The following is a 20,218-nucleotide window of genomic DNA, read 5'->3' on the forward strand; positions in this document are numbered from 1 at the left end:
CTCAACGTTTCGATTAACAACATGTGAAGCCACACGCCTCCGTTAATCTTCCTCAAGAGTGATAAAATCATCTCAACATCCCCTTACATGCACAGTGGGCGGGGTATATGCAAAGTGGGGTGGGCATTCACACCGGTTTTCACCCTTCGCCAAGCCCTTATGAGGGTCAATGACAAGCTTCCGAGGAAGGTTAGGTCAGGGGTGGTATACGTGGTGCCCTGTGGTTGTGGAGCTGAGTATGTGGGTGAAACCGGGAGGACCTTAGGTCAACGTATTACTGAACACCAAAAAGCATTTGAATGTAATTATCCTAGCAGATCTGCTATTGCCAAACACGGCCTTAAGGAAGGCCACACACCTTTATGGGACAGGGTTGATATTTTGGGCTCCACACCCAACAGAAACAGAAGACGTGTTTTGGAGGCTTGGCACACAGAAGAAACTGTTACCTCGATCACACAAGAGGTCGTTGACTTACCGGTAGCTTTTGACCCACTCTTGTGTAAACGAAGCAGGCATTCCGTACTTTGAACAACGAGTCCACATAATATATCACACAAGGTTTTTATTCGGACAAATTGCCCCCTCCCACCTCCAATCCCTCCAAACCACCCCTTTCCCACACCCCCCCTCCACTTCCAACCCCCTCTGGTCCCCCCCCCCCCATTTTATCCCCCTAAAACCAACCTCCTTCCCGCATTCACCTTTACCGCATACGGCCACATGTGATGATCTTGATAATGTGACAACTTTTATTTTGTCTTAAAAATTTTTGGCTTTAATATATTTACAGTTTTAATTTAATTTACAATTTAATTGTTTGCAAGTTTAACTTTTGATTAAATGTAATGATTGTTCCGAATTTTCTCAACACTTGAGTTATAATCCAGCATTGCTTACAGGATTATTTTGAGCTGTTAATATGCGGTTGATTTTTGAATTTGGTCGGTAACGTCTCCGTTCACGAGAGCGGTGTGATACGGTTTCATTGGCTGTCCAGCATTGCCCACCCCACTTTGCATATACCCTGCCCACTGTGCATGTAAGGGGATGTTGAGATGATTTTATCACTCTTGAGGAAGATTAACGGAGGCGTGTGGCTTCACATGTTGTTAATCGAAACGTTGAGTCATTGTTTGTTCAATTAAAGGTTGGCGATCTTACCATGGAGTCATTTGGATATACTCCCAACCGCAAATCTTTGCTTATATATATATATATATATTGAAGGAACTGCGCTCTAACGCGAGTCGAAAGAATTGACGCGACCAAAGACGGAATTTGTCCGAGTTGCTTTATTCAAACAAAACAGCTCAGGTATTCTGACAAGCCCGTTTATCGGGCAGCAATATATATACACATTTATGTCGGGAAGTTTGCCCGGCAAAAGCTATACCGGGCATGCCCGGGTGTCAAGGGCGAGCCTTGGAAAGGCGAGTCTGGACCTGCCCGGGCGTGTTTGGCTGCGGCCTGGCAAGTCGAGGCTGGGCGTGCCCGGGCGCTCTGGGCGAGCCCTGGAAAGGCGATAGCGGGCATGCCCGGACGCTCTGGGCGAGCCCTGGAAAGGCGATAGCGGGCATGCCCGGACGCTCTGGGCGAGCCCTGAAAAGGCGATAGCGGGCATGCCCGGACGCTCTGGGCGAGCCCTGGAAAGGCGAGAGCGGGCATGCCCGGGAAAGACGAGACCGGGCGTGCCCGGGAGGTTCGGGCGTGCCCGGGAACAGTGAGTCCGGGCATGCCCGGGAGAGGCGCGTCTGGCCGTGTTCTGGCCGGTGCAAGGCGATTGTGTGCATCCAGCGGTAACCGCTACAATATATATATATATATATATATATATATATATATATATATATATATATATATATATATATATATATATATATATATATATATATATATATATATATATACACACACAGACTTGGCATTTAATATGGAATATTTTTTTTGTGGGGGTGAACTTACTTTTAAAGATGCCTTAGAACCAAAAGTTCATTGGAATTATGTTGAAGTTATTCTAGATTTTGTTAATGTGACCTTTAAAAGAAACAAAAACCACATTTGACATTTTGAAACAAATAAATTGATCCTTGAAAGTGATGTAAACTGATATCGAACTCAATTCATGGACAGTACTGTGTTAAACTTCTGAACGTTTTCCAGAAGTATCTCTTTATTTTGCACATTAGCCAAAAAATTTTTTAACAAAAGTTAAATTACGACTGGGATTACGGACAGTAAAATGACAGTTCAGTACTTCGTGTAACCCCCACGAGCATTCAGGAGAGCACGTACACGTTGAGGCATGCTGTTCATGAGATTTGCCAAGGTTTGGACAGGAATCGCTTGCCATGCAGTGACAATAGCCTGCTGCAATTCACGCACAGAGGTCGGCTGCTGGTCCAAGTGGTCGATTTGACGCGTTAATCCTGCCTACAAGTTCTCTATCGGATTCATATCCAGGGACATGGCAGGCCACTCCATATGCTCTACACCACGGTCATCAAGAAAGTGTTGGATCATGCGAGCACGATGAGGCCGTGCATTGTCATGGAAGACAAAGTTTCTTCGAAAGGCTGCACGAGCAAATGGAAGCAATTTTTCTTCCAGAATGGCCCTGTACTTGAACTGATTCAGGTTTCCATTCAGAACAACCAGGTCAGTTTTGCCCCCTGCATGAAAAGTAGCCCAAACGGTCACCCCACCACCTCCAGCTTGGACTCTTGGCACTATACAATCTTTGCCGTAGGCTTCATGCACTTGTCTGTGCACTGGGACGCGGCCATCTTGACGATAGACCAGAAATCTAGACTCGTCACTGCAGATCACGTGATTCCAGTGTCCTGGCTGACATTGACGGTGCTCTCTGGCCCACTGCAATTGGCGCTAGTGGTGTTGTCTGGTCAGGCGTGGCTTTCTCAGGGGATGCCTGGCACGATAGCCTGCTTGAACCAGTCGTTGGTTGACTAGCCTTCTGGATACAGGCACATTTGTTAGTTGCTGCCACTCAGCCCTAAGCCGATTAGCTGACTTGGTACGGCCATTGCGGACTAACCGGTGCAGCTGGCGATCATCCCTCCTTGTGGTTCTGCGGGGACGTTCTGGCCTCGGTATTGGAGTAGGGACACCCCTCTGAGCATTTCGTTTCAGGATCTTTGACACCTGACCTTGAGTGATGCCATACTGCCGAGCAATAGCACGCTGTTTCATGCCGTAATTTCGTAAAGCCACCACTCCATGACAAACAGCATTTTCGAGTTGACGGACCGAGATCATGGCAGACAGTGAGACCCAAAAGCTTGAGCGACAGAACTTCTTGGAGAGGATTGTTGAGAAAGTAGATGGGAGGGTTGTCCAGTCGATCTTTTCGGAAAGACATAGTAAGAGTGTGAGATTTGTCATTTGTCTCTGTCCACCAGGGCTGATATCGTCTGGTGTGAACAGCCAAGGCGACGTGCCACCTCACGGTAGCTCAGTCCGCCTTGCAGCATGCCCAGGGCACGCTGCCGTTGATCCCTTGACAATCGTGGCGTGTTGATTGAAATGCCCATTTTGCACTGGCCTTTTTTAAGCCAATATCAAGACATCACGTGCAGCTCATTAAAATCATCCCGTACCCCTTGGCTAATCACTGACAGTCAAAACGGCTGTTCAACAGCTGTGCTATGAAGTGACCATTGAAGGTTCAAGTGACCATCCGTGACCGTTTTGTCTGACAGTGAGGACACTATTGTCCACAAATAAGTTCACACATTTACTACACGCAGTGTTATTGTTGATATTTAAAGGTTTCAAAGGTGGTAAGTTTGTTTTGCGTTTCAGTATATATACATATATATATATTACATATATATAATTATATATTTATATATATATATGTATAATTACAATATATATTACAATATATATATATATTATATGTATAATAATATATATTATAATATTATATATATATATATATATAATATATATTATATTACAATATATATAGTTATATATATATATATAATTAATATGGAATATTTAATATGGAATACGCTACATCTTTGTTAAATTTAGTCTGAATCCGTCCACAAGTTTTTGAGATATTTTGTTCACAAACGGACAGACAGGGGTGAAAACATAACCTCCACCCACCTTTGGTGTTGGAGGAAATTAGAAGCCATTTCATATCCATGGATCCCTTCAGTGTTCCAGCTCTTCCACGAGCCTGGACTATACAAAAAAGAAAACGAAAACCTCAGATACTTTGTTGGGTTTAGATAATTTTAGATAAATATCTACAATTGCCAGATTTCAAATGTCATTTACACACATACGTCACACGTTCCATGTAATCTTAATAAAGTCTTGTTCCATATAATCTTAGCTTTGCCACTTTTGGCCAACGGTCTGGTGCCCCACCTGGTGGTTTTTGATGTTGCCGAGTCGAGGATTATATGCTTCATTGACATATTTAAAGGCAGAGTCCCGTATACTTACTTTTTCGTCTTCATGGGACAGGCATGGTTCTTTTTAACCTTCTTCAGCTCACCTGAACGTAGTTCCGGGGAGTTTATGGGATGGCGCATCGTCAGTCCATCAGTCCATAAACAATTGCAACTTCTTCTCCGAAACTGCTGATGGGATTGTGACCAAACTTGGTTAAAATTATATTTGGTATGTTGCAACTCATGTTTGTTCACGGCATTTAAAAAAATCGGTGTCTAAGGGGGTCTTCCGGGGGTCATAGTGAGTCCAGATTTGACCCCCCCCCCCCCCCAAAATAGGTATTTACTCTTTTCTCTGATGCTTCAACCAGAATTTCGATGAAACTTGACCACAACCTTCACCACCTGTGATGTACCAAATTTTGTTCACGGCATCGAAAAAAATCGCGGTTTAAGGGGTTGTGTGGGAGGGGGCGGGGGGGGGGGAGGGGCTCACAGGGGAGGTGAATTGACCCCCGAAATAGGTATTTGCTGTCTTCTCCAAAACTACACACACAATTTTTATGAAACTTGATCACAACCTTCATCACCTGTGATGTACCAAATTTTGTTCACGGTATCGAAAAAATTGGGGTTGAACGTCTCCATCTATCTGTCTGTTTGTTTGCTTGTCTTTTGCCTACAGCTCACAATTCTAAGCCCATCATCATGAAGCTTCACCAGGTTGTAGAGGTAATCTCAACTGAGAAACCTATTGATTTTGAGGTCAAAGGTCATCTTGAGGTCAAATTTCTGAAATCGTCATTTTTCATCTGATTGACTGGAAAGTTGAGCAGCATTTGCATATTGAATCACTGAATTGGGGAAACAAATATTTTGAGGTCAAAAGGTCAAAGGTAAACTTTAGGTCAAACTTCTAAAATCATCAAGTCATGCAAAATCATGCAATCAAGTACCACGGACTCCTGCGACGACCCAGATACATTCATAGAGGCTCCGGTCGTAAGTTTGTTTACTTACATACAGGTCACTCCATTCCCGTACTCTGGTCGGCTCAGCGCACTCCCACTCATTGTCCCAGCGCACCTGGTCACAGCAACGCACACGATCGCACCTCCTGTCTGCAAACCCTGGCTAAATCACCTGAGTTCATCCCCACCGTACTAAACAACATCAAGCTCACCCTGTTCAATACCCGGTCCCTCAACAACAAAAGCCTCATCCTGAACGACTACATTCTGGATAATAAACTGGACTTTCTCTGTCTCACTGAAACCTGGCAACAACCTCTGGACTACTTCTCACTCAACCTCACTACACCCAATGGATATTCTTACATCAATAAACCACGCTCGGAGGGCCGAGGTGGTGGAATTGCCGTAATTCACCGACAAGACATCAAGACCAGCCTCATCTCCATCTCATCTGCTCCATCATTTGAACACCTGGCTTTTAAACTCTCTGGTCACACACAGTTAGTCATGGCTGTCGTCTACCGCCCTCCCAAACCACACCCATCATTCCTGTCTGACTTCTCCTACTTTCTGACCCAGCTCTGTTCCCTCTCCCCCTCAATCCTCCTCCTCGGGGATTTCAATATCCACATGGACTCCACTGACTCCACAATAACCACTGACTTCACTGATTTACTCACCTGCTTTAACCTCACTCAACATGTCAACTTTCCTACCCATAACCGTGGTCACATTCTCGACCTTTTTTTTTTTTTTTTTTTTTTTTGTATACTGAATCGAGGCTCGTGAAAGAGCTAACATTAACTTCACAAACAAATCGACCAGACAAACAAAATACACAAAAAGAGGGAGCGGAAGACAAGATGGGGAGAAAAGGGGAAGCACACACAGACAACATCCGAGAGCAGGGAGATGTGTGGAAGGGAGAGGGCCCGGGGGGAGGAGGCGTGGGAAGGGGGAGGGAGAAGTATAAAGCACAAGGACACCAAGGACTTCCAGGACAAAAGTTGGTATTTCAAAAAGTGGAATTGGGTTGAAATTAGCAGGGGTAGAAAAGATCAAGGTTTTGGATGGGGGAAGATAAGAGATGGTGGTGAACAGCTGTTTTAAAGACTTGGAGGGTGGAGTGGGATTGAAGAGAGTGAGGGAGTTTGTTCCAGAGGCAGGAGAAAAGAGGAATGAAGGAGTGAAGGTGAGCAGAGAGTCTTGATTTTGGCAGTTTAACCAAAAGAGGGTTGCAGGCAGATCTTGTGCGACCTGTAGGAATATTTGCGGGACAGAGCCCAGAGAGAGCTGGGGGGGCAAGGCCTGAGAGGAGTCGGTAGACGACGGAAAGACCACCAACCTGCCTGCGGTGAGTGAGTGAGAGGCCCTTGGAGTTAGCTTCATCGCGGGAGATTCCAATGATTCTGAATGCTTTGGTTTCAACAGCGTGAAGGCGAGCTAGGTGTGAGGCAGGAGCACCAGCCCAGAGGGGAGAGCAGTATTCCATTGAGCTGCGGAGGAAAGCCTTGTATGTGGTGAGGAGCTCAGGTGTGCCAAGGAAGGACTTCGCACGACGGAGGATGCCCAGTCGGCGACTGGCTTTGGAGGCCAGATTTGAAATGTGGTTTTTCCAGGAAAGATCATGGCAGATAGTGAGACCCAAAAGCTTGAGTGACAGAACTTCTTGGAGAGGATTATTCAGAAAGTGGATGGGAGGGTTGTCCAGTCGGTCTTTTCGGAGAGACATCGTAAGAGTGTGAGATTTGTCAGGATTAGTCCAGTAGAGCAGACTTTGTCTGCTCTACTGGACTAATTTTGCACCATCTCTCTAGCTCCAACCTCACCCTCTCTGACCACTTAGCCATCACTATGACCATCAACATCCCCACCCCAGCACCAAGGCATTATCGCACTATCAACTTCCGTAAGCTAAACGCTCTTTCACCTACCTCATTCTCATCCACCCTCTCTGAAAAAATGTCCACTTCTCCCTTCGTTGACCTCCACACCCCTTCTGACCTCACTGACTACTACAACCACACTCTCTCCTCCTGCCTTGACCAGCTTGCGCCTATAAAAACCAAAACAGTTTCTTTCACCCATTCTGCTTCCTGGTTTACCCCTGAACTCCGCCTGATGAAAACTCGTGCTCGCCAACTGGAAAGACCCAGCAATAAAACATGTCTCACAATTCACTCCCAAGCCTACAAGGACCACCTACAACACTACAAAGATGCCCTCTCCCGCGCCCACTCTGCATACTACTCTCAAATTATCCACTCTGGCTCTGGAAACCCAAAAGCACTCTTCTCTACAATAAACAAACTCCTCAGCCCCCTGAACACCACCACCCAGTCATTCACAGTAGACAACTGCATCTCCTTCCTTTCATTCTTCCAATGCAAAATTGACAACATCTACAACAGCTTAACCACCACCGCACCCGCTCCCCCTCAAACCACCTGCCCCCCCTTATCCTGCCAACCCCTGTCTCAATCCTCCCCAGTCTCCCCTACTGACCTCTCTGAACTCCTCATAGGAATGAAAACTGCCACCTGCACTCTTGACCCCATCCCCTCCAGCTTTGTCAAGGCCTCCCTTCCTGCTCTCTCTCCACTTATCACTGCAACAATAAACTCCTCCCTGTCTACAGGCATCGTCCCACCATCCCTCAAAATTGCTGCTGTTACCCCCATTCTGAAAAAACCTGGACTCAACCCTGACACCCTAAATAACTTCAGACCCATCTCCAACCTACCCTTTCTGTCAAAAGTTTTGGAACGCGCTGTAGCCGCTCAACTCAAACATCACCTCTCTGCCAATAACCTGTATGAAACATTCCAATCCGGATTCCACTCCAACCACAGTACTGAAACTGCTCTGCTCAAAATCACCAACGACCTTCTCCTCTCCTCTGATGCTGGCAACCTCAACATTCTCATCCTCCTCGACCTCAGCGCTGCCTTTGACACCATCAATCACACCATCCTCCTCACCCGACTTGAAACCACCTTGAACATTACCGGCACTGCCCTCTCTTGGATCAAATCATACCTCTCTGACAGACGCCAGTTCATCTCCATCAATAACTGCAAATCCCCCACTGCTCCCCTCCCCCAAGGTGTCCCCCAAGGTTCAGTTCTTGGCCCCCTCCTCTTCATCCTGTACCTGTCCCCCCTTGGTCACTTAATCCGCCGTCATGGTCTCCAATTCCACTGCTTCGCCGATGACATCCAGCTTTTCATCTCCACCAAGTCCATCTCCACCACCACCCACTCTATCCTGACAAACTGCATCACTGAAATAAAATCCTGGCTTCAAATCAACTTCCTCAAACTTAACTATGATAAATCTGAAATAATCATCATTGGCCCAAAAACGCTCACCAAATCCACCCATAACTTTGCCCTCAACATCGACGGTTTCCCAGTATCCACCTCCCCTCACATCTGGAATCTTGGCATCATCTTTGACCAAACCCTCTCCTTCGACAAATACACAAAACACATCACAAAGACGGCCTTCTTTCACCTGAAAAACATCGCCCGTCTCTGTCCATCCCTCTCCTCCACGGCTGCAGAAACCCTCATCCACGCCTTCATCACCTCCCGTCTGGACTACTGCAACAGCCTCCTCTATGGTTCACCCTCAATAATCACCAATAAACTCCAATACATTCAGAACTCCGCTGCCCGTCTACTCACCCATTCCCGGACCCGTGACCACATCACCCCCGTGCTTTACAAGCTTCACTGGTTCCCCATCCCCCAGAGAACCCAGTACAAAATCCTCCTCTTGACCTACAAAGCCCTCCATAACCTGGCCCTATCCTACCTGGCTGACCTCCTCTCCAGACACACTCCCACCCGCAACCTCCGCTCTGCTGGTACCAACCTCCTGACCCCCCCCCCCATCCGGACTAAATTCAGATCCTGGGGGGACAGGGCCTTCTCCATCGCTACTCCCACACTCTGGAACTCACTACCTCACACCATCAGAGACTCCTCCTCACTCACCACATTCAAAACATCACTCAAGACCCACCTGTTCAACACTGCATTCAACATTTAACCCACAGCATTTAACCCCTGACTATCTCTTCTCCTTCTCCTTCCTTTTGCTTTGATTATTTACCTATTGATTTTTGTCTTTTTGCACTTGTTTTTTGTACTCTGTCAAAAGCGTCTTTGGGCTTCTTGAAAAGCGCTATATAAAATAAATGTATTATTATTATTTATTATTATCAATTTTCATCTGAAAAACCGTCAATTTTCATCCGATTAACTTGGGTATTAAACAACAATTGCATAGTGCCTCACTGAATTGGGAAACCAACTATTTTAAAGTCAAAAGGTCAGAGGTCAACTCAAGGTGAAACGTCTAAAATCATCAATTTTCATCTGAAAAATCGTCAATCTTGATGAGATTAACCTGGAAATTAAAGAGCAATTACATAGTGCATCACTGAATTGGGAAACCAGCTACTTTAGAGGTCAAAAGGTCAAAGGCCAACTCAAGGTCAAACTTCTAAAATTGTCAATTTTCATCTGAAAAATCGTCAATCTTTATGAGATTAATCTGGAAATTAAAGAGCAATTACATAGTGCATCACTGAATTGCGAAACCAGCTACTTTTGAGGTCAAAAGGTGAAAGGCCAACTCAAGGTCAAACTTCTAAAATCGTCAATTTTCATCTGAAAAATCGTCAATTTTCATCCGATTGACCCGAGCTTTGATTAGAATCTTCAATTTCTACCTTGACTAAATGGACAATTTGATGTCTCCAAGTCAAAAAATATATTTTGGGGGGGGGGGGGAGGGGGCATAGGGGTGCATTTTGCAAGTATCATGCTCTGCACGACGTCTTTCTTGTTATTTTATTAAGCCTCCTCAAGAGGCCTGAAGACAACAACACAACAACAGGCATTTTAAGGCCATTTTCTCTGCACGAGCGGGGGTTAGCCTTGCGGTCCCCATGACAATGTTCTCCATTTTGCCCTATTTTCTGCATCTCCCGTTGTTAACCCCCTTGCCCGCATTTCTTCTTCCACCATCTTTAGCCAAGTCTTTCTCGGTCTTCCCCGTCCTCTACTTCCTTCTACATTCATTTCCATCACTCTTCTCAACCAGTCACTTTCATCCTTCCTCAACACATGGCCAAACCATCTCAACCTGTTTCTCTTCACAGCATCCATCACAGGCTCTATTCCCATCATCTTTCACAATTCATCATTTGTCTTCCTCTCTCTCAACGATACTCCACACATCCACCGAACCATTCGCATTTCTACCCTTTCCAGCCTTCGTTACTGCTCTACGTTCATTACCCATGTCTCGCTCCCATAAATCATAACACTTCTCACACATGCAGCATACACCTTTTCCTTCAGCTTCAACGACACTCCCCTCCTCGTCAGCATGCCACTCAGTTCCCGAAACTTCTTCCATGCACATCTCACTCGAGCAAGCGTTGCCGAGTCTGATCCACCTTCTCCATTCAGCATGTCTCCGAGGTAACAAAATGTTTTCACACCTTCCAGCTTCACGCCGTCTCCAAGATCCAACTCAACATTTCCTCCATCTGCAACTCCCGCTGTGCACACCTGAGACTTGAATGTAGCTGCCACACTGGTTAATGACCCTCTCAAGCCACTACATTTTTGATGAACCCACTCAGCGCACATTGTACATTGAATGGAATTCACTCCGACACCCTTCCTGCACACAGCACACGGCCACTTCCCAGTTCTTTCCACCTCACCACATGCTTTACCACTTGCCATCACCTTCGTTTTTCTGATATTCACCTTCAGACCTTTTGTCTCCATACATTCCTTCCACTTGTTCACCTTCTCCTTCAGTCCATCCATACTTTCTGCAATCAACACCAGATCATCTGCATTCAACAACACTCACGGTAAACCCTCCTTTACGTTCTGAGCCAGCACCTCCATCACAGCTACAAATAGTAGTGGACTTAGTACTGACCCTGATGCACTCCCACCTTCACCTCAAACTCACCACTGTTCCCGTCCTTCGTCATTACAGCTGTGCGCGCTGTTTTGTACATTGCCATCACCACACTGATCAACCATTCCTCCACTCCTAACTTCCTCAATGCCCATGTCACTACTTCACGTGGAACCCTATCGAATGCTTTCTCCAGATCAACAAACCCCAGAAACAACTTCTTCCTCTTCTCCATATACTTCTCCTGCAACTGCCTCACAATAAAAAGCGCGTCTGTCGTTCCTCTTCCTGGCATAAATCCAAACTGCATTTCGTCAATCTTCACTTTTTTCCTTATCCGCCTCTCCAACACCCTTTCCAATACCTTCATTCCATGCTCCAATAACTTTATCGCTCGATACGAGCCACAGTCCAGCGGGTCACTTTTCCCCTTGTATAGAGGGACGAGAGTACTCGGTTCCCAAACCACTGGAATGCGGCCTTCTTTCACCACCAGATTGCAGATCTCTGTCATTCTCTTCACACCCCAATTTCCCACTGCCTTCAACATATCTCCCACAACTCCCGTCGGCCCTCCCACTTTTCTAATCTTCATTGCTTTTATCGCTTCCTCAACTTCCTTCTCGGTTATCTTCTCTGCCAGTCCTAAAACCGGGTTACTCTCTGTGGTGCCATCCCATTCATTCTCTGCATTCAACAGCATTTCCATATATCTCTTCCATCTTCCTTTAATTCCATCTGGGTCCACAACGATTTGTCCCACTTCATCCTTCAAGCAACCCACCCCCATCACATCACACCTCTCTTTCGCTATCTGCTTTGCAATCCTGAATACCGCTCTCTGACCCTCTTCCAAATCCAAACGTTCTCCGAACATTTTCCTACATGCCTCCTGCGCCTTTGCTACCTCTTTCTTTGCAGCCTTCCTGGCTGCCTTATAACTTTCCCGCTCTGCTTTTTCTGCCCCCATACCCTTCGCCTTCTGCCACTCCTTGAACTTCTTCCTCTTCTCGTCAATCTTCTTTCCAACTTCATCATCCCACCACCATGTTTCCGAGTGCCTCGGTGGTCCTTTTGTCCATCCACATACCTCACCAACGGCTCCCAACAGACTATCTTTCATTGACATCCAACCACTTTCAAGCTCAACCACATCATCCTCTACCATATTCAGCCTCTCTTTTAATGCCTCCCTCACTGTCACCTCTTTCAACCTCCACACCTTCATTCTCGGTTGGTACTTCACCCGCCGAGCTCTCCTCGCACCTTTCACCCTTATGTCGCAGACAACCAAGTGGTGCTGTGAAACAGCCTCCTCCCCCGGGATCACCTTTGTGTCCGGGAGGTGCCCCCTATCTCGCCTACGCACCATCAGGTAGTCAACGGTTGTCGTCGACCCACCTGACGTGTATGTAACAAGCTTATCATCCTCTTTCTGGAACTGAGTATTACAACTCAACAAATCTGCTCCATCAGCAAACTCCAAAATCCTTTCACCTTCTCCATTTCTCACACCATATCCGTAACCCCCATGAACTCCCTCAAAACCGTCCATACTCCTTCCCACATGTCCATTCAGGTCTCCTCCTACCACAACAACTTCCTCATCTTTCACGTTTTCCATCAGCTTCTCTATCGCACACCAGAACTTGTCCTTCTCTTCATCGCTTCGACCAACCTGCAGAGCATATCCCGAGATGATGTTCACCAAGAGCTTTCCAATCATCATTTTCACCATCATCAACCTATCACTCACTCTAGTCACACTCACCACACTGTCTACAAACTCCTCAGAAAACAGGACACCAACACCATTCACACCTTCTGGGCATCATTGCCACACAAACTTGTATTACTGTCCCTGCCTACCCTTCACCATTCTCACACCACTTCCCTTCCATCTCGTCTCCTGCACACAACATATGTCCACTCTTCTTCTGACCAATACTTCCATCACTTCTCCTGATCTTCCTGTCATTGTCCCTACATTCCATGTCCCAAACCTCAGAAACCGATCTCCACGTCGGGCATCAGACGTTTCGTCGTCATAAATGGAGTGATTTCCACCCTTGCTGCGATCGGTTTCCCCACCTTGAGTTTTGACGAGAGGGAGTGGGGTCCCCCATGGGGTACTTCGGGCTGTACCCTGCCCATATGTAGTTGTAATTGTCATGGTTCTCTTTTTGAGGCAATGTTTTTATGGCCGGATGCCCTTCCTGACGCCAACCCTTTTAGTCGCCTCTTACGACACGCAGGGATACGGTGTACCTATTCTAAACCGGGGTACACACCGGGTTCAAGAGGCCTGAAGGCAGAAATTAATATCCCAGATATATGTGTCCGTGCTACTGTATGGTTAGATCTTTCCTCAGAGACCTTGGCTGTCTATTTATGTCCAACCATTCATCAGTCTTTGTCATCTTCACAATTCTCTACCTGATTGGTTACATGATCATAATCAGGTTACATAAAGGTTGATGGAGGTTATGTTTTCACCCCTGTCTGTTTGTCTGTCTATTTGTTTGTGAACAAAATATCTCAAAATGTTGTGGACGGATTCGGACGAAATTTGGCTGAGAAGTAGCGTATGTGACAAGGACGAAATGATTAGATTTTGGTGAAAATCCGGATTCGGATCCGGCTACTCTAATTTTAAGTGCTTCTTCACCATTGGGAGGTAGGGCCAAAAACGATACATAGCGGGATATCTCAAAACATTATGGACGGATTTGGACTAAACTTGTTGGACAGATTGTGTGTGTCGAGACAAGGAAGAATTGGTTCGATTTTGGTGAAGATCGGAATGTGGATTCGGATATGAGAATTATTTAATTTTTTCAAGTGATTTTTCACCATTGAGTGATATGGCCAACCAGGTGGAGGTATGCTCTCGACTGAGTGCCGTTCGAGGTGATGCAGTTTTTCCAAAGGATGACTCTTTAAAAACTCATATTGCATCCTGTGCTTGCTTGCAAATAGTTTTACTCATGATACGATGGTAGTTCCTTCCTTGTATGCATGTTTGTGGCCTGCATTCAGTGTCTTGCTCTCAGAAGATGGAGGACTTTTGTCTCCCATTAGCGGGGCGGATATGTGACTGAGGTGTGCACTTCTGGAAAGAAGCATGAAAATTTGCACATGGGGGTTTTTGAGTATGCCGATTTCAAAAATTGCGGGAACCACGATGTCACTTCAACGTTTCCCGCCCAAAAATTCAAAATTCAAAATGGCCGCCACAAAACACATTTTACCCATAAATCAGCTATAAGTGCCCCGATTACCATGATCTTGGTGTCTATGCATATGCTTTTAGGTCAAGGAACTTGGTATCAGTTTCTGAAAAAAACAGGAAAAACAGAAAAGATAAGTTGTTGAATGTACATCATTGATATATGGTACATGTAAAACTTATCTAGTATCATTTCTGTAGTTAAATTCTGGTTATGACCCTGCTGACGAGAAACATAATTATGTGCATCGATGTAAACCTGGTAAATGACCTGAAATGTATTGTTGCGGATATGAGGATTGCATTTTTTTTTATTGTGTTGTATTATATTGGAGATGGTGATGAACATTGTTGGATATGGCCCCTCCTGCCTCCAGAGTTGTATAAAGGTAAAAAGGGCGTCCCATAATTAGTCCAAAAGCATACACGTCAGCCAATCATAGAATACCCCTGTTCGATAGTTATATCTTATTATGTGTTTTAGGGTAAGGCTGTGTCTCCCATTAATTGAAATACTCCATTGCACCAGTGAAAGAGATAGATTCCCTTCATTCCCATTCCCAAAACCTCCATTTCCCCTTTCGTCATTGCCAGGCCTCGATCGCCATTGCCAATTACATCCCCTCCAATTGCCGCCATTGACCACGAGGCAGGGTTGGTGAAGAAAGGCGGGTCCCCACCTCGTCAGGGAGGGGAGGAGTGAGCCAGCCCCACTCGACCAACCATGAACAAGGGGTTTGGCTTGAGAGGGCGGAGAGAGAACGTTTGGGGGAGGTTCGAAAAGGCTGAGGGGCGGGGCCTATATAACCCGCCGGCGGGGCGTTCCCAAGGGCAGACGAGAGGGAGTCCAAGCAGTTGAGACAAGGAGGGAGAGACATGAGATGAGTTGAGTCCAGGAGGTGAGCTTTGAAAGAGTTGAGTCCAAGAGATAAGTCCAGCAGTTGAGACAAGGAGGGAGGAGACAAGAGCTGGGGCGTCAGAGCTGAGCTGTGTGCTTGAGCCACCGAAACTGCATCTACAGCAGCTGGAGCCACCGAAACTGCATCTGCAGCAGCTGGAGCCACCGAAACTGCATCTACAGCAGCTCGAGCCACCGAAACTGCAGCCACAGCAGCGTGAGGCCTGGACGGCAGTTTGGAGCAGGGCCGCGAAGGAACGGCGGCTGCCCAACGATCCGATCGTGCTGCAGGACCAGTTGGACCTCCCTATCCCGCCAGCCATCCACCTGCCATCCCTATCATCATTCCCCGTGTAAGTGTGTTCGTAGTCTGTCTTTTGTCTTGTCCCTGGGAATAAGTTGAGCCTGTTAGATAAGCTAAAGATTTCACTGTGTCACCTGCATCTCATGTCCCTGTAAATAAACGTGACTGCTTTCTTTTTGCTTATATGTGTGAATAATAATAAACCCAGTTACTCTTCTGTACGTCTTCTTCCTCTTTGCATTCGGTCGCTTTAGAGTTTTCCAGATTGAGCAGCTGCGGTGCGATACGGCCAACGTTTGGGTTGAATCGGGTTTTAGTCAGGGAATAACTGTTCGGTCGCGGAGCCTCCGCTCGGCAAATATAACATTTTAACCGCGTCCGTAACAGTATGTTAATATCAGCTTTAGACTGTAATTAGGCTCTATTGAAATTGAGCATGACGATAGCATGAGACATATTGGTTTAGCAAAGTGGCAAATGCAAATATATACATTGATGTGACAAATTGATCTTATGAGCATTTTTAAAATAAAAATTCACCACGAAGATTGTTATATTACAGCCGTTTTATGGCAAAAAAAAAACATTTTTGTGGCGGCCATTTTGAATTTTCAACTTTTTGGTGGAAAGATGCAATTATGATATTTCACTTGTGTTTTGTTGCATTTCTCGACCTCAAGAACATTGGTATCGGGGCACTTAGAGCTGATTTATGGGCAAAAATGTGTTTTGTGGTGGCCATTTTGAATTTTGAATTTTTTGGCGGGAAACGTTGGAGTGACATCGTGGTTCCCACAATTTTTGAAATCAGCATACTCAAAACCCCCCATGTGCAAATTTTCATGCTTCTTTCCAGAAGTGCACACGTCAAGTAAAAAATGTCACATATCCGCCCCACTTCATGTTAGTATTTGGTTAGGTTGTCCAAATGTTTGTTTTTTGTTTATATAAAGTATAATTTTAACATTTTTATGTGATGGTACTACCCTTGAACATGAAGTACTGTACTGATACTGATACTGATACTGTAATGATACTGATGACAGTACTTGTGTGCAGTGATCCAGTGTAAAAACATCAAATCATGGTTGTGTCAACCGAGGCTAGAATTAATCTCTTTTGGTAAGATATAAACATCAGGTCTGAGAAGGATGGCCGAGAGATATGCGCATGCGCCTCGAAGCTGTGTGGCCTGGGTTTGAATCCTGGCGCAGCTATAAACTGTCATCCTGGTGTTCCACAGACTGGGTGAAAAATCAATGTGTGTGCTGTCCTTGACATGGATGGTAAATGGGCGTCCAATCTGCCAGCATTACTTGGTGGATGTTAAAGATCTCACTGTGTCCATCGTGAAGAGTTGGTGCGTTATCGCCTGCACCATGAACAAATTCTAAATTTTTAAATTTTAAATTAATTTTAAACATTTTGGAAAAAAAACGTTTTTCTTTAAAAAAAAATCCTGAAAAATTTGTCTATTATTCTTCTCTTGTTATTGGAAACATTTTTGGCCTTGATACTGTAATGCGTATGTCTGTAAAGAACGCCACCCATATGTAGATTGTAGATGCTCCAGCTGCTCCCAAGATAAGCTGAAAGCTGATTGGCTGGATTCAAAACCGTGGGTGGGGGCATTATTCCCACCCTGAATTGAAGCTTCGGTTCACTAACACGTTTTCCAGCAAGGACGGCAGAGCAAGAAGCAAGAAGGCTGGCTCATGTGTACAATTAACAATTTAGTAATGTTCACAATGGGGACAATGAAATAATTATACAGGTACACTCAAATAGGACCAAACGCACAAAGGACGACGGGTATTATATATATATATATATATATGTATACCTGATGTATACCTGACGTATACATCTGATGTATATACCTGATGTATATATAAAGGGGCGCCCTACATCTGGCAAATGAAATACATTTACTTCTTCATGCAGCTGTATAAATCAAATTGGCACCTCTTTATATATACTTTGAGAGCATTACTTGGTTCCTCCTCAGAACACAAGGGTAGTCCAGCATGCACACAAGATTTTTTGAATGCCCCTTATTTTGTATTGTTTGGCATTTTCTACAAGCTATGGAATGTCCCTTCTTTTCTATACTTTGCCACCTGGCACATATAAAGTGGCCTTTTCTATGCCCCTGGCATTTCACCCTAGAATAAAGTAACTGACAACATCCTAAACGCTATAGGTTCTGAACTGCAGAATCTCAAATATTGATTGTAAGAAATGTCCGAACATTTGATAAAGTCAGATTAACTTTGCAACAGTTATCAGGTGAAGTTGTTGACTGTCAGGCTGGAACTCCAGCACAACGTTTGGTAGTAAAGGTGCCCCAGGATAAGGAGCTTATTTTAGAACACCAATATGTGGAGACTAGTGAACTGCTTTCTCTTTCCTTGTGTGGCATGTCATGTGCCATGGCTGTAAAATGGAAGCTGATCGAGGATTTTGCACTCGCATTGGTTAAATTTGGCAAAACTAAGAAGGCATGGCAGATTTATCTTTGCAGAACAATGTTGAAATGGCCCCTTCATTTCCATAACACAGGCTAGCTATATCAGGCAGCCATTCAAGTTTAAACACGATGCCCAGCAGTTGCCTTCTTTGCCCCTTGATCTCCGTCTGACGACAAGGACGGATTTAAACTAAGTGCTGAGCCCTTTGCTGTTGGTTTTATTTTGGGGTTCTGTGTGGAAGCTCTCACTGCTCATACAGTTCTTTGGCCTGTAAGGGCTGATCCGGACAGAATTGTTAGTTATACTCAGTGATTTGTGCGACTCAATTGGTGGCAATCATAGTGTATCTGAATTGGCTCATGGCAGGATATATATGACTTCATTCCAAGAGCTGTAAGCATGGCGACCGGAAGCTTGCGACGCCGTCACAGTGGTTCATTGCATCCTCCCCATCCCACCAGAGAGCAGCCACTCTTCTCGAGCAAGGCACACATCTTCCAGATCGACCCGATCACCAAGAAGTCATGGGTACCAATGAGCAAGCAAGCAGTGGCCATCTCCTACTTCTTCGACAGCATCAAGAATGTCCATCGGATAATCAGCGTGGATGGAGCAAAGGTGTGCTGGACCGGTGTGCTTGTAACTTTGATTTTTTGTATCATCTCGAGTTGGAAAACAGGAAGGATTCAGAAAATGCCTGCCCTCATAATTGACCTGATTTGACGCAGAAGCAAGAAATATCTCTTGGAATATCTTGCAGTAGTTGTGTACTATTTTATGATATGACAAATACAGTACAGGTATGTGGTATGTGTTACAGAATGTCAACCTTCCATGGTACTTTTACAATCCTGAAATTGAAATATTAAGTGTTGGTAAAAGTTGCTTGACAGTTTTCCGAATAAGTTTTCCGAATAAGTTTTCTGAATAATAGTTTTCCGAATAACAGTTTTCTGAATAAGTTTTCCGAATAATAGTTTTCCGAACAACAGTTTTCCGAATAACAGTTTTCCGAATAACAGTTTTCCGAATAACAGTTTTCCGAATAACAGTTTTCCGAATCACAGTTTTCCGAATCACAGTTTTCCGAATCACAGTTTTCCGAATAACAGTTTTCCGAATCACAGTTTTCCGAATAACAGTTTTCCGAATAACAGTTTTCCGAATCACAGTTTTCCGAATAACAGTTTTCCGAATAACAGTTTTCCGAATAACAGTTTTCCGAATAACAGTTTTCCGAATATTTGAGGGTGCTTCAAATTTGACCAAACTTCTGTTTGCATGTACAGTATACAGTATTGCAAAAATGATACTAACATAACTTTTAAAGGTATTCTGTAGCTTTGGACACATTGTTTTTTAGCTCACCTGGAATGTAGATCTGGGGAGCTTATGGGATGGCATATAGTCTGTCCGTCAGTCCGTCTGTCCGAATAACAGTTTTCCGAATAACAGTTTTCCGAATCACAGTTTTCCGAATAACAGTTTTCCGAATAACAGTTTTCCAAATAACAGTTTTCCGAATAACAGTTTTCCGAATAACAGTTTTCCGAATAACAGTTTTCCGAATATTTGAGGGTGCTTCAAATTTGACCAAACTTCTGTTTGCATGTACAGTATACAGTATTGCAAAAATGATACTAACATAACTTTTAAAGGTATTCTGTAGCTTTGGACACATTGTTTTTTTAGCTCACCTGGAATGTAGATCTGGGGAGCTTATGGGATGGCATATAGTCTGTCCGTCAGTCCGTAAACACTTGCAACGTCTTCTCTGAAACTGTTAATGGGATTGTGACCAAACTTGGCACAATTGATATTTGGTATGTTGCAACTGAACTTTGTTCACGGCATTAAAAATAATCGGTGTATAAAGGGGACTACTGGGGATCAAAGTGGATCCTGGCTTGAACATCATGGGTGGTGAAGGTTGTGATCAAGTTTCATTGAAATTGTG

General features: G+C 44.8%; 1 protein-coding gene across 4 annotated transcripts in view; it reads left to right on the forward strand.

Annotated features, from left to right (window-relative positions):
- Window positions 1-20,218, forward strand: part of LOC137431862 (homer protein homolog 2) — a 103,736-nt gene that overhangs the window by 29,764 nt on the left and 53,754 nt on the right. For 3 of the 4 annotated variants that reach the window (XM_068123640.2, XM_068123642.2, XM_068123641.2), the window contains one exon: window positions 18,723-18,879. The exons of the other annotated variant lie outside the window; for it this stretch is intronic. In XM_068123640.2, coding sequence (XP_067979741.1) covers window positions 18,723-18,879 — 157 coding nt within the window. The remainder of the gene's footprint in view (window positions 1-18,722; window positions 18,880-20,218) is intronic. 4 annotated transcript variants of the gene reach the window in all.

Source organism: Myxine glutinosa, chromosome 7, assembly GCF_964187855.1.
Source record: "Myxine glutinosa chromosome 7, kmMyxGlut1.1, whole genome shotgun sequence".
Lineage (NCBI taxonomy): Eukaryota > Metazoa > Chordata > Myxini > Myxiniformes > Myxinidae > Myxine > Myxine glutinosa.